The sequence below is a fragment of the Pleurodeles waltl genome, chromosome 4_1, assembly GCF_031143425.1.
Source record: "Pleurodeles waltl isolate 20211129_DDA chromosome 4_1, aPleWal1.hap1.20221129, whole genome shotgun sequence".
Taxonomy (NCBI): domain Eukaryota; kingdom Metazoa; phylum Chordata; class Amphibia; order Caudata; family Salamandridae; genus Pleurodeles; species Pleurodeles waltl.
In genome coordinates, this window is record NC_090442.1 from 813,665,362 (window position 1) to 813,681,691 (window position 16,330).

Genomic DNA, 16,330 nt, shown 5'->3' on the forward strand with positions numbered 1-16,330 from the left:
TTATGTTCATCCAAATAGCAAGGCCTGCTATTCTTATCATACAAGGACAGCTGCACAGTAAAGTTAGAGGCTAAGTGCCTCGATTCTGAGTGGCCTTCAGTTAGACCCATCCTGGAGTCTTCATTGCCTGTCCTGTTGTCACCCGAAGTGAATATTCTCCGCTAAACCCTCACTCATTTTCATTTTGCAAGATGGTCTACTTTTGAAAAACCACAATAAACAAGACTCATAGTTATCAACTTTCTAGAAACATCTTCAGAATCAACTACAAGTTATGTGAAACAGAACATCCAGCGTTTAGATAAAACACAGTGAATAAACGCAAGCATACTTGATTACCATTTTGCAGAATATGATAATACAGACTAAATGTGCATTCTATTAGTCACACATATTCACTTTTGATCGACTGATTAGCTCATGTAACTCAAGAAAGGAAGAACCAAGAAAAGAAAAAAGACATAATATTCATAACAGGGCTAGAACAAATGAAGCTGTGACTTGGGCCCCATCTGGCTCCCTTCTAGATGCCAGTGTAGAATGAACCACTTTTATCCCTGCCTGTGCATTTTTGTTGAGTGTCCCCAGTGCCAACATATCTGACCAATGTAGGGGAAATGTAACGCTTTCCATCTTTTGGTTTGAGAAGGTAAGGTGATCAACTCCTATCGTGAGTATAGGATGCTCAGGAACCCCTCACTCACTAACTGGGAATGCCTCATGTAGACTTTCCACTCCAGCTTATAACAGCACTTTATTCAAAACCAGTAGAACATGCATCTTATTTTCGTTGATGTTTCTCTTCCTTGGATAGCAGTGTGATACAAGAAGCTAATTCAATAACTAAAGAAGTGGGTGCATCATATTAGCATGAAGCACCCACTTCCCCTTGAAAATAATCAGGCAGTGTTTTAGTGACACCAGAGCTCTCTGTCAGTTACAGCCAAGCTACCATCAGAACCAGTGTTATCACCTGGTCGTATGCCACATCCCATTGTACAATGATGTCCTATGACTTTTGTGAATATACTGGAAAAAATGTCCGACCGCCAGACTCGTAATGACCCCCAATGTCTGTTGCTATTTTTGAGTAATCTGCACTGTTAGCAATACTGTAATATAACACCTGACGAATTATGTGCAAGCAAATATGTTTAACTCGAAAAATTGATGTATGAATTTACATATGTTTTTTCCCTTTGAGTTCAAATTGGTAAAGGGCAACTTTAACAAAACACGGTACTTAAAATGATAAAGTTAATTATTTTGCTATTGCTTTGGTTGGCAATTTAATATTTATACGCCGTTTTCATGTTTTCTTATCTTGCAGTTCATTGCGTTCGCTTCTCTGTTCTTCATCCTCGTTTCAATCACAACGTTCTGCTTGGAAACTCATGAGGCTTTCAACACCATCATAAACAAAACAGAAACAATCAACAACGGCACTGAAATGGTTTCCCACTTCGAAATTGAAACAGATGCTGCGTTGACCTACGTGGAAGGAGTCTGCGTTGTGTGGTTCACCTTCGAATTTTTAGTCCGTGTCACTTTCTGTCCTGATAAACTTGAATTTGTCAGAAACCTCTTGAACATCATTGACTTTGTCGCAATCCTCCCATTTTATTTAGAAGTGGGACTGAGCGGGCTCTCCTCCAAAGCCGCCAAGGATGTATTAGGGTTCCTCAGGGTGGTAAGGTTTGTTAGAATCCTGCGAATTTTTAAGTTGACCCGCCATTTTGTGGGATTGAGGGTACTTGGGCATACCCTTCGGGCTAGCACTAATGAATTCTTGCTCCTCATCATATTTTTGGCTTTAGGAGTTTTAATATTTGCCACAATGATTTACTATGCTGAGAGAATAGGAGCCAGCCCCAACGACCCTTCAGCTAGTAAGCACACACAATTTAAAAATATACCCATTGGATTCTGGTGGGCAGTGGTTACTATGACAACGTTGGGGTATGGGGATATGTATCCTCAGACTTGGTCAGGAATGCTGGTTGGCGCGCTGTGCGCTTTGGCAGGTGTACTTACGATTGCTATGCCCGTGCCAGTAATTGTCAACAATTTTGGAATGTATTACTCACTTGCAATGGCAAAGCAAAAGCTTCCGAGAAAAAGAAAGAAGTACATCCCTCATGCGGCACAGGGGGGTTCCCCAACCTTCAGCCACTCCGACCTGAATCTAGGATACAACAGCACGCAGAGTGATACATGCCTTGGCAAAGACAACAGACTAATGGAGCACAACCGATCAGGTAAGATGAAATCCAGTGCACGTGCACCCAAGCCATTTTAGACCAGTTTATGATGTATCAGGGAAAATACCCATTCTGCGATAACAGCTGTAGCTTTTTTCCTCCTTACTCCAGTGTGTGTCAGTGGAAAGGAAGCAAAGTGATTACAGTATGACATTTTTCATATTTCTGAAAAGCTGGTTTATACAGTTGCCTTGCTTTGCTGTTAATGCACCGCTGAAGGCGATTTTTTTGCATATTCTTTTGCCTGTGTTTGATGCAGTATGCCTGCATGTTTCGATCACGTATTTGCTGTTGTCCACACTGCATGCTACATTGCATGGGGTTTGCTCTCTCTCAGATGCCACTCTTTGCATAAACAAAGGCATGCATTCTCTAAGGAGAAGAGCTTGCCGCCTGCCTTAAAGAAAACCTTTTTTTAAATTGTTATTTTTGGACACCGATGTTACTCATTTAATATGTGTGTTTTTCTTCTTTGTGTTTAATGAACCATCCAATTTGTTTTCTTTCACATTGTGACTTGTGACTTGATTCTGGATGTTGGCATAAAGCTTCTTAGTAAATATGAAAATTATAGTATTCAGTCACAATCCAAATATGTAATTTCTTCCCTCACACGAGACACATTTTAATGTGAATATCCCCATAGTTCAGTTACTGAGGACTTTGAGAATAGGTGCCAAAGAGTAATCATTTTTTTAATATATGAAAACACACACGTTTTGGAAATCGGTTATGAAATGATTATACATCTCTTTAGGTGCTATTCATATATTATGCAAATTAAAGAAGACTTGTGTCAATTTAATAATAATTATAGCAGAACTGCTAGAAGATTAGAAAATTTATGTATTCTTGACAATGCCAACTTAATCTGTATTTTAGAGTGTTTTTGTAGATGTTTGAGACATTACAGGTCAAAACGATGAGGAAAATGATTGTGCCTTTCTATACTTTTGAGTAGATTTGCTATAGGGGTACTCTTTTACGTATTCTTACATGACTTGGTAAATTGGCCTGGAAGATCAAATTCCCTAATAAGGCACAGTCCTTTCCATTTGTACTAATCCATGAAGATTCCCTTTTCATTCCCAATTTAGTTGTTTTTGGGCTAATTGGCAAAGGCATGTAAGTGTTTGTAAAAGAATACTACAAGAGTACTACTTTAGTGACTCCACGATGGTTTTGTATAAAGGCATGCAATATTTAATTTCTGATATAAACAAATCAAATACACGTGAAAAGTAATATAGTTATGGGCTAGCTTTTAGAGAGCCCATTTGTCTCTTTCGAGAACCCCCTTTCCCTATACCCCAAACTTTTTGGATGTTTTTCCTTGTTCTCACCTGAATGACAGTTATTTCTGCTCATAATAGGAAATCACGAATCATATTCTGGATAGGAAATTACCTAAATGTGCAGAATACACTATTAACCATCTTTGAGCATTGGAGAAAATCTTACAAAACTGGAGGAACTACAAAGAAGGCAAATCCCATTTAAGAAGCTGAATCCCAATATCCCCGATTGTGTGATTGGGAATGGTATATTGCCCCTTTAAATCCATTTATTTGGATGATGAGTGAAAATTGGTGCACAAATACATTTGTGAATTTGGCCCTATGTCCAAAGAAAGAAAGATGCTTCCCTTTTTATAGCTGGACATAAATACAAAACATTATCCCACAACATCATTGAAACATGTGCCATGCCACAGTACGTTATCTCTTAAAAGAAAATGGCAACAGCAAAGCAATAGGTTTCTGTTTTCTAGGCATACACATCCATTTTTTTTTTTAAAACCTCCTTAAAATATTTTTACATTAAAGAGAAAAATTAGTACTGAACATGTCATCAATCTTAAAAGAGACTATAGTACAGAAATGGACGGACAAAGAAGAGGATATGTACTAATGGAACATGCAACAAACTGGATCACCAACAACTATCGTTAGTAGAGGTTTAGCCTCTGTAAAGAACGTGTAGCTAATCACTACCTATTGTAAATAGAAATATAAGAGTTTGAGTGGTACAAACAGCTCAGGACCTGGATTTCAACCTTTCTACATTTAAAGAGAGTAACACATTTTCAAATCTCTGAAGATCTGTGACATTTGATCCAGCAGTGAACCATCTTGGGATTTTTTCAAAAGTTTAGAAACAATTGACGGTTTGGGAACCATACTAACACAGCGAAAACTAACATATTTGTTCTAGGAAACCAGATCATTATGCAAAAGTTTCAGAGGATGGTTAACAGCAAATATTAGAATCAGGAAATCTGAAAGATTCTTGAACTTGCGAAAAAGAACAAATACATTTAAAACTGTGATTACTCCGAATTAATCCATTGACTTTAAACTAAACAGTACAACTTATCATCTATGATTCTATCCTTCAATTTATACTTAATAGTGTAATTAAATTTATGTCAAGAGCAACAACGTTTGAAAGAACCATAGCTAGTGTCCTCCTCCTGGTTACATGAAAAAATTCCAATACAGAACTGATGGGCTCCGCTGCGGAAGACTGGAGTGTTTTAAGCCATCTTGGTTCCTGTGCTTACTAGGTGAAGATAATTACAACCTTCATTCATCTTTGATATTTCAGCATTATTTACTCTACCTACTAGGTTGATGAGTAAAAAAGAGCATACCCTTTAACCACAGTACGTGGCATGGTTCCTCCTGGGAACCTGCTTCACAAGCAGCTGAGTGGGGTATGGTGGGCTCGTGCTGGACACTTTTTGCTTTTTTTCCTTTGTGTGGTGAGGTATTTTTCTGAGATGTGAACGGTTGCAGTGAAACATTAAAATTGTATTATCACAGAAGTTCTTAACTATTGTATTTTTATTGAGAATGTTTCATACAAGGTTAAAAATTCAGAGGAGAAGTGGGGTGTCTGGTAACAGTTCTAGGCTCTACCTCGCTAGCTTGCTTTGGGTCCTACTAAATGTGAAGATGGAACAATTATGACCTATTTTTAGTCAGTGGGCTTTCTCTTTTGGAAACCTGTTAAAATAGAAGATAGGAACATAAACACAAACTAGAACATTGCTGATGCAAAAAACAGCCGTCTGATACCTTTCAAATAAGTGCACCCCCAAATGTGAAGTTGCAACACTGCAAAACATGAGACACTTTGGGTCAACTAATGCTCACCTAGCTTCATGTATGGCATTACGTCAGGTGACTGGAGAAAATAATGTCTGAATCTACGCTGTGAAGTATGATGCAAGCAATGTAGGAGCAACGAGTTACATTTTCTTCAGTTTAGTGTACTTATCTTTAATTAGTGATGTCATTGTCTGGTGGCCTTTATCTGCTGTGCCATGGATTCTATATGAATTTTGTGACCTGCGATCGTGTTTGGAGTCAATAACAAAAATTATTACTGCCCCCTTTAAGTAATATATTGCGGTGTAACTTTAGGATTGTATTTTGTGAATTTCATAGTCTTACTCCTTTGTAGGTGTGCTTTTATAGCAGCATCCTCATTCCAAAACCCTCCTTAAATGTCCATAACCCCACACATTTTCAGTAAATATATACCATTTTCTCACCAATCTCTGGTCTTGCCCAGATTTAGTACAAAGTAGTATTCTTACATGTGCGGAGCTGACACAGTAAAGATGTACACAGAAGATGACTCAGGCTATCGGCTTGTGAATTGCAAGTTGTAGTAAACAAGTAATTCTACTTTATATGCTACAAAATACAGGATGTGAATCGGACCCTTAATATATAATTTACACCTTGCTACATCACAAAAATAATAAACCTCCAGAAAAAGCAGATATGGTTTCTGGGTTACTTAACCCAAAGTATATGATCACACACAAGCTGAGAATGTCGTTTTCACTATATTAGAATCCCTTCGTATTCAAATGTTGTTTAGACTTTGCCAGACATCCTTACAAAAATAAACAAGAAAAGTGATAAAGCTCAACATTATCTAGTTTGTCTTTTCAAGAAAACATTCAAATTATATGCTCAAATAAGCTTTAAATGCTTCATATATTATGACGTAACAGTGAACCATTATTGATTTAATCTTGAAATAATTATTAAATATATTAAAATATCATGGTGTTATCCAAGGATAATCTCACTTAAACATATCATGCTTGTTCCCAAACATTTCACTTACATGAAAAGTTTACTATGTAAACTCTATGTTTGCAGTCCTTTCACAGTCAGAACTAATTAAAGAAAAGGTGCATGGTTTTCACATGAAGTGAGGTTGTTACCTTTTTAAGAATAAAACTCATTATAGCTTTGAAGATGAATCATCCAGAGACTCTTTGTTCAAATATGTGTTTCAAAATTTATAACTGTATAAATATTTATAAAACTCAACCAAGTTAGCTATTAACCTTTTGAAGAAATGTAAATAAACTTAATTTGAAAAATGTTTGAAAATATTTGAGTCTTAATATCTTTAGATATCTAATTTATAGATAAATTATTTCCTAAGAGTACAAATCAACTTCATCACAATTTTTTACCAGATGTGGATAGGGCCCTTAATGTGTAATTTATATTTTGCTTCATCAGAAAAATCATTAACCTCCTGAAAAAAGCGGATATGGTTGTTTCAGGGTTACTTAACCCAAAGTATATAATCACACACAAACCGAGAATGTAGTTTTCACTATATTAGAATCCCTTCATATTCAAATGTTGTTTAGACTTTGCAAGAAATCCTTACAAACAATAAACAAGAAAAGTGATAAAGCTCAACATTGTCTAGTTTGTCTTGTCAAGGAAATATATAAATTATATGTTTGAATAAGCTTTAAATGCTTCATATATTATGAAGTAACCGTGCACCATTATTGATTTCATATTGTAATAATTGTTTAATATATGAAAATATCATGGTATTATCCAAGGATAATCTTGCTTAAACATATCATGCTTCTTCCCAAACATTTCACTTACATAAAAAGTTTACAGTGTCAACGCTATGTTTGCAATTCTTTTACAGTCAGAATTAATTAAAGAAAAGGCCTATGGTTTTCACATGAAGTGAGGTTCTTATCATTTTAAGAATACAACTCATTATAAGATTTAAAATAAATCATCCAGAGACTCTTTCCTCAAATATAAATCTTTAAATATTTATAAACAGATAAATATTTATAAAACTCAACCAATTTAGCTACAAACATTTTGCAGAAGTGTAAATAAACTTCATTTGAAAAACATTTGAAAACATTTGAGAGTCTTAATTTCTTTAGATATCTAATTTATAGATTAATCATTTCCCAAGAGTACAAATTAACTTCATCACAAATTTTTATGGGAGGATTAACTTCAGATGTGTAAACACTGTAAAGAAAGCAACAAAACATTTGGAAATGTAAAAGATTGTAATGATAATCCTAACATCTTCCTCAACCAAGTTACAAGTGTATGCATTTGCCTTATCTTTAAATAATTAGCAAGCATTTTCCCATTAATTTTGGAAACCTTAATATTCTTGGAAAAAATAAATTTTTCGTTAACTTTTTATTTAAATCAAACGTTGACTGTGGAAAGCTCATGTAACAATGTTGACAAGCTAGCTGTTAAATATATGTACTCTAAAAATAGAATATTTTAGAAGTCATTACATTGTTTACAGCATTTTTCCTATTAAAATCTTTATTAATAATACAATAAGGAGTCACCTTAAAATATTTAATGCATTATACGTCCGTATTCTACATTAATGTTAATATTAAATTAATCAGTTGTAACATTTTAAAATGATCGGAACATTGAGAATTCTTCATTAGAGAAGAGTTAAATCTCCATCTAAAAGAAACGTTTGTAAAGGGCAGCACATGTTTGAAATACTTGGAGTGTTTTAGAAACTAGTTTATCTCCAGTATTGCAGTTTAATACATGGTGCTTTAATTCCACTGCAAAGAGATTCAATCAGTTCTAGACTAAGTGGCATGGATTGGGGAATTCTGTGAGTTAAAGAAATGCACACAAAAGTTCAAAGGAGGCTCACCTAATACAATTCTTTGTTTTACTATCTGTGAGCTATTGCCCCAGCAGTCAGAAACACAAGAGCAGTGCACAACTATTTGGATGTCGTCTGCAGAAGTGAATTTACATTAGAGAAAGTCACAGGAAGATGTACATTCTTAACAATTTGTTCATGTCTCATTACAGCCTGTGGAGTGTACAAATATTATTCATCAACAGTGGATTAGGTCTAGCAACTCTGTATACTGAATAAATAAATGGTTGTGATTGATGAGGAGGAGACTTCTTCACTCTCAAGCATCCAATACACAATTGTTTGCATGCCTAATGTTGAGTTCCAAAACCTCCTGGAGTGTACGACACTGTTTTGATAGCTCATTTCTGGAAGGAGCCTTGAACCTCAGGTTCTTTTCCAGATATAAAGCAAGGGTGACAGAGGCCTGGGCTTCAACCACAGCAATCCATGGGATTTGAGAAAACTTCAAAGAAGGAAGGGAGCCATTCTCCATGAGTTCCCAACAGTGGCATAGGAGCTAGATGTTTTCCATGTAATAATGTTCAGATTGACTGGTTTTACAGGCTTAATCTTAATGGTTAGAAGGGTCTGCAGGTATCAAATCTCACTTTGAAGCTGAGAGGATTTGTAGTCAGGGTTCCACAATGCTACAGTTGTGCAGCAAGCACACGTGATTCCATATACATCTGTTAGAAAGTGGGTCATTGGTAGAGATAAGTATGCACCTACCACAGGCAATAAGGCTAATAACACAATACAGGGTCAGTGTAGGTCTCAGTACATTAGCCCCTTGCTCAACCCTTGGTAGCTGTAGCCGCGCAGGCAGGCCTAACTTTAGAGACAAGAGTGCAATGCCTTCAAAAACACCAATACAGTAAATACAGTAAATAAATGAGACACAACACACAATAGAAATCCCATATCAATTTATAGAAATAGGTTATATTTTTGAGTAAATAGACACCAAAATGATAGAATCCAATCTAGGGGACCATAGATATAAATTTTTAAAGACAGAACACTTTCTAGTGCCTAGAAACACAAAGCTCCAAATCAGGACATCTGGTCGTGGTAGACCAGGACAAAGTCAAAGTTTGAAGCCGACTGTGATTGATCCTTGGTCAGATACAGTAAGCGGAAGGCCTCGGTCAAAATTGTACCTTTACACTTTTCTGGAGCTTTTTCTTCCAAGGGCCCTTGCTGCTCTTCATCAGGCCAGATTCAGTGAGGGTCTGCTGGTTTGACTTTCAGGGAGCTCCCAGTCATATCCTGGAAGTCAGACCTCTGGAGCTTTTCAGCGGGACAAACTTGAAATCCAGTCCGGGCCGCTGTGAGGGTTCACTTGCTTTACTTCCCGGGTCAAGTCGGTCACCTCCTGGAGCTTTTTCACAAAAGTTCTCCAAACTTTTCCAAACTTCAGGAGGTGTTTCCTGAAGTCCTCCTTGCAGGTTTAAAGGGTCTGAAACACAAATCCAAGGGTCAGGAATCTCCTGGATGGTCCTTGGAGGGTTGGGACCACAATTCCCACAATGCACCTGGCCAAGTCCTTAAACGTTCACTGGATGCAGTCCAGGCTGGAGACTCTTGCTGGAGATGATGCAGGTGAAGCTCCGTTAACCTGTAGCTGCAGGGAGCCCACTCCTTAGTCCTTCTTGAAGCAAGGCATAGTCCCCAGGGCTATAGTACTAGATTGTGCAGCAGGCGTATTTCACTCAGAAATGTAGACCAATGGTGCAGATCCAGAATCCAGCAGGACAGTCCTTCATTCTCTTGTAGTTTCAGGCCCCAGAACTGAGAAGTTATGCACCTCTCACATATTTATTCACAGTTCCTGGGCATCAGGAAGGGGGGCATCCTGGACCAATAGAATGCAGGGTGACATGCAGGTGCCTGACCACTTCCTCCAAAGTTCGGTATATACCTGTCCCAGAAAGCACCATTCTTCCAAAATCCATGATGGCTGAAATTTCAGCAGAGCAGTCAGAGCTAACTAAACCAACTCCAAGTGTGGCTCATTTCTATAACTCTCCTCCTCCTTATATCTGCAAATTCCTTCCTTAAGCCTGGTATCTTGCTGAGGGGCATAGGATGTGGGGTAGATGGCCTGGCATACCCAGCCTGTCCTGCTCTCCTTTGAGGCTGGATAGGTCCATTACCCCTTCCCTGCTCTGGGATTTCTGTGCAGCTGCAGTGCTCCCTTCAGCAGATAGCCTCTCCCATGGGCAGTCACTTATCACCTAATCAAAGCAGTCTTGCTAATCCTGTTACCACTGACCAATCAGGGGGAACCTCCAGAATGATGGATATTGGCTTACAGAAAGAAAAGACACATAACTTCTATTCTGTACAAGCTATGATAAATTCACAAATTGCGAATTGCTGGATTTATCGAAACAAATCTTTTAGTCTTAGAATGGCATTTCTACACCTTTCCTAACAATATTTATAATCAAATACAATATTGCAATGTTAGCCTATGGAGCCCAGTATCTACAGTGGGGGAAATATTAAATGGACAATTTTTCTTCACCAGGGTTTATAAAACATCTTTTATAAGGACCCTGCTTATAGTTACATGAACCCCACCCTGGGACACCTAGGGGAGAAGCTAGGGGTGCCTAATATGTCAAAATAATGTAGATTATCACTTTTAAAGTGCCCATAGCACCAAAGTCAAATTGGGACACTATTTAAATGCAGTCTGCTTAGTCAGGGTGCATTTAAAAATGACAGGAAACCTCCAGCAGTGCCCACATGCAAAGGGCAGCAAATCTGCTGGCCTCTAACTTTCATATACTATTATCTACTATGGTCTCATAGGTAGTTGGCACCCCCTTACCCCACTATCTACTAGGGACTTAGAGGGGTTGTCATGGAAATGGTACAAATTTGACTTTTAAAGACAGGCTGCAAGGCAGGCCTGCCTTTAAAAGGACAGAAAGCACACAGCAGTGCACACATACAAGTGCAGAAATTCTGCTAGATGGCTAATCTCCATACCCTATTATACACTAGGGACTTATAGGCAGACTGTACACCCTTGCCCTATTAGATACGAGGGACTTACAGAGTCTGTCAGGCCAATTGTAAGGGTACCCTAAAACCTAGTGTTCTCAGCTACATGTGTGTGTTTTCACATGGCACTTGCCCGGGGCTGGCTAGCAGGGAGGGCACAGTCAGCATCAGTTACCATCAGTACCAGTCAGCAAATAAATGGGGGTGAACAGGGCAAAAGGATGACTTTCAACAACATCCCAAGCAGTACAGGCGAATACAGACACTCTTTCGGGTACTGTGCTTAATCCTAAATCCTGCAATCAAGTTTGCATTAAACAGGATAATGACTGAAGGGGTACTTTACACAGCGTAGGAAAATTACACTTTTGGCATGGTTACCCCACCACGTTTTGCCTACTGTTGATGCCAACTCTGTTTGAAAGTGTGCTTTGAACCTGCTAACCAGGCCCCAGCACCAGTGTTCTTTCCCACAAACTGTAACTTTGTTCCCACAATTGGCACAGCCCTGGCACACAGTTAAGTCCCTTGTAAAAGGTACCCCTGGTACCAATGGCCCTGTGGCCAGGGAAGGTCTCTAAGGGCTGCAGCATGTATTATGCCAACCTAGGGGACCACTCACCCAGTACATGTACACTGCACTGCGGCTTGTATGTGCTGGTGGGGAGAAAAAGGACAAAGTCGAAAGGGCACACCTCTCAGGGTGCCATGCCAACACACCTCTGCCTGTGGTGTAGGTAAGCCACCCCTTGAGCAGGCCTTACAGCCCTAAGGCAGGGTGCACCATACCACAGGTGAGGGCATAGCTTTATGAGCAATATGCCCCGACAGTGTCTAAGTCCATTCTTAGACATTGTAAGTGCAGTGTAGCCATACTGAGTATATGGTCTGGGAGTTTGTAATGATGAACTCCACAGCTCCATAACGGCTTCACTGAATACTGGGAAGTTTGGTATCAAACTTCTCAGCACAATAAAACCACACTGATACCAGTGTGGGATTTATTGAAAAATGCACACAGAGGGCATCTTAGAGATGCCCCCTGTATGTTAGCCAAACTGCTAGTGCAGTACTGACCGGTCTGGCCCGCCTGCCACTTTCAGACAAGTTTCTGACCGCATGGGGTGAGTGTCTTTGTGCACTCTGTGGTCAGAGACAAAGCCTGTCCTGGGTGAAGGTGCTTCACACCTCCCCCCTACAGGAACTGGAACACCTGGTGGTGAGCCTCAAAGGCTCACGCCTCGGGTTAGAGTGCACCAGGGCACTCCAGATAGTCGAGTTGCCTGCCACCCGGACAAAGCCCCATTTGTGGTGGCAAGTCCAGTGGGAAAATTAGGTAAAACAGGGAGGAGTGACTACCTCAGCCAGGACCAACCCTAAGGTGTTGAGAGCTGATGTGACCGCCCTCCCTGCAAAATCCTCTATCTTGATTTGGAGGTTAGGAACCAATAGGATTAGATTTGTGCCCCCCTCCCAAAAGGGAGTGGGCACAAGGAAGGTGTAGCCACCCTTAGGGTCAGTAACCATTGGCTACTGCCCTCTAAACCCTAAAATGCCCCTAAATCTAGGATTTAAGAGCCACCCTGAACCCATCTCATTGGATTCCTGGTTACCTACAAGAAGAAGAAGGACTGCTAAAATTAACCCCCAGCAGAGAAGAAAAGAAGACAACAACTGACTTGGCCCCAGCCCTAAAGGCCTGTCTTCTGCTTTAAAGAACCTGCAAAAAACAGCGACGCATCCAGCGGGACCAGCGACCTCTGCCAAGCTACAGAGGACTGCCCTGAACTCAAAAGGACCGAGTACTCCTGTGGACAGCTGCTCTATCTGAAGAGAAGAAGAAAAGAAACTATCTGCAAGGACTTCAGCCTCACCCCGAATGTGTGTGTCCTATTCACTCTGCACCCGATGCCCAAGGCCTGTGTCCAGGTGGCCCAACTAGCCAGAGAGAATCTCCAGGCGATTCCGTGCAAGTGTTCACCCTGGGCTAGCCTCTTCACCCCTCCACAACGACACCTGCAAAGGGAATTCCGAGGGTTCCCCTGACCGCGACTGCCCCAGGCAAAGAGAAATGATGACTGAAGATCCACTACACCTGCAGCCCTCAGGCCTAGGAGAAACTGACCCCTGGTGCAGCATCGTCCAGCAGGCAGCTCTCCTCCCTGTTCAGCAGGTGGCTTGCCCTAAAAAAAACCTGGACCTCACCTGCAGTCTCTGAGTGACCCTCGGGGTCTCCTCATAGACTAGCATTGAAAACCTGATGCCCTGTTTGCACCGTGCTCCTGGCATCCCCGTGCCCCTGACGGTGCGTGTTTGGTGCCTACTTGGGGCCCCTCCAGTGCTCCTCTAAACACCCCTGGTCTGCCCTCTGAAACCGTGGGTATTTACCTGCCAGCAGATGAAGTACTGAGTGCCTCCTGTCTCCATAGGAGCCCACGTTAATTTGGCTTGCCTTTGACCTCTGAACCCGACTGGCCCCATGTTCCAGGTGGTGGGTGTTTGGGGTTACCTGGAAGAGACAAGAACTGTAAGCTGTATACTTACCTGCAAAACTGTACTGTCTTTTCTTCCCCCAAGAACGGCTGAAAAATGTAGTGTCCACTTTAAAAATAGCTTTTTGTCATTTTAAGAAAAACTGTATACAATGCCGATTCCAATCAAAGTCCTAAATATATACATGAAAAGTACCTTTCATTTTATGCACTTACCTGGAAACTGAATCTTGTGGTTCTAAAAATAAACTAAGAAAATATATTTTTAATATATAAAAACAATTGGTCTGGAGTTAAGTCCTTGAGTGTGCGCTTCTATTTTCTGTGTGTGTACAATGAATGCTTTGCACTACCCTCTGATAAGCCTAACTGCTCGACCACACTACCACAAAATAAAGCATTAATATTATCTACTTTAGCCTCTGTTAAGCCTCTGGGGAACCCCTGGACTCTGTGCAGACTATGGGGGTCATTCCAAGTTTGGCGGGCGGCGGTTGCCGCCCGCCAAACTTACCCCGTCAAATGACCGCTCTGCGGTCAGAAGACCGCGGGGCCATTCAGACTTTCCTGCTGGGCCGGCGGGCGCCCGCCAAGGGAGCACCCGCCGGCCCAGCGGGAAAGGCCCTGCAGCACAGAAGCCGGCTCCGAATGGAGCCGGCGGTGTTGCAGGGGTGCGACGGGTGCAGTTGCACCCGTCGCGATTTTCACTGTCTGCTATGAAGACAGTGAAAATCATGCTGGGGCCCTGTTAGGGGGCCCCTGCACTGCCCATGCCAGTGGGATGGGCAGTGCAGGGGCCCCCAGGGGCCCCACGACACCCGTTCCCGCCATCCTGTTCCTGGCGGTAAAAACCACCAGAAACAGGCTGGCGGGAAGGGGGTCGGAATCCCCATGGCGGCGCTGCTTGCAGCGCCGCCATGGAGGATTCTCCCAGCCGGGGGAAATCCGGCGGGAAACCGCCGGACCCGGCTGGGCGACCGCGGCCCAAATGAAGCACCGCCAGCCTGTTGGCGGTGCTTCCGTGGTCATCCACCCTGGCGGTCGATGACCGCCAGGGTTGGAATGACCCCCTATATCTAATTTTGATATAGTATATACAGAGCCAGCTTCCTACACAGAGCCTTTAGTATGGAGAGGGCTGTGGCATCAAAACCAAAATATTCCAGAACATCAGACATATTTCTGACATACAGCTACAGTACAAAGTTAGGCTTTGTCTAAAGTAATGAGGTTCTGAGTCTACAAAAGGCAGTTCCAAGGAGCAAATCAGAGAGTGTGTCAGATTTCTTAATTTCCTAGTTGGAATAAAGCTCATTGATCTTTAAGAGTGGGACATCTAGTTGTAGTATTCTAGTATCAAATGATAGGATACTAACAATTTGAGTCACAATTGAAGAGGAAAATATCTCAGTGACTTTCACATTCTATAGGGTATTTGCCCATTTATGAAAATGAGTTACTGTAGCTGGGCAGAGTATGCATATGATTTACTGCTGAGGAGAACTGAATACCCCAGCTGTAAAAACAAAGCCAAAGTAAGCTCTGACAGAGTAAGGAATGCCTACACAGGCAAGCCATCGAGGCTGTGAGCTTTCTCTCTTTAAGAATGCAGAATTATGTTTTTAATCTCATCTACACTTATAGGTGCCTTTATTGTATCCTGTTTCTCACTAGGGACAGAGTATCCTGATACATTGCATCAAACTCTTCTTGAAAACCTGCTTCTGTTTATGCCAAAGATTTTTTTGGGTTTTACTCCTAGAGTGGTTTATTTCTTTAAATAAGTTATGAGCTAAATCAGATTTTGATTTCCAGGCCTGTGGGTTACCAATAGGTACTCCGTAGTACAGGTCATGCCATCTTGTGCACTCCAATCTTGTCCTAAAATTGCCCTAATATTCTGGACGTGATGCTTCTAATTTTTATATTTTAGTCAGCAGAATCTAAATGTTTGGGTTTCAATTAATGTTTGTTTCGTCAGTCTCAGTTTGGAATTCAAGTTCCTCCTTCCACTTGCTGTTTCCCCTGTTTTCGAGCTGTTATCTCAATCAGAATCATATGGACACAAAGATCTTTAATTAATCACAAAACGAGAGCCCATATCTTGGGTGATACACTTTGCAGCTTTCTTGTTCTATCACATTCTGGAAGACCAAGCTTTATAACAACATAATATTTCTAATAGACACTAGTGAGGCAAAGCTTTTACCCAAACCCTGCTCCTTTTAAAATAAGATCCTCGGACCGCAACAATTGGGATTTTTGCAAAAAGGAGGCGTTAGCCCTAAATTATTATATATGTGTGAAAAAACTATTTGTCTTTTGATAGGGCTACCTAAGCCTTCACAGTTTCATAATGCATTCGTAAACATCTGTCTTTGTTAACAACTACCAATCGGCTGTTAAATGCTAGCTCTTGTATAGCATAGAATATTGCTACATATTAAGGACAATTTAAATCAACATGAAGAAAAAATGAAGAGGAAACAGCCAGCAAGAGTCTAAGAATAGCAAACATAAGAGATAGTACACCACCAAGGCCACTAACAAGCAAATGTTTAAAAGTAT

General features: G+C 40.8%; 1 protein-coding gene across 9 annotated transcripts in view; it reads left to right on the forward strand.

Annotated features, from left to right (window-relative positions):
- KCNC2 (potassium voltage-gated channel subfamily C member 2) overlaps positions 1-16,330 on the forward strand; it is a 757,088-nt gene that overhangs the window by 649,807 nt on the left and 90,951 nt on the right. For all 9 annotated transcript variants that reach the window (XM_069229556.1, XM_069229551.1, XM_069229557.1 and 6 more), the window contains exon 3: positions 1,331-2,258. In XM_069229556.1, coding sequence (XP_069085657.1) covers positions 1,331-2,258 — 928 coding nt within the window. The remainder of the gene's footprint in view (positions 1-1,330; positions 2,259-16,330) is intronic.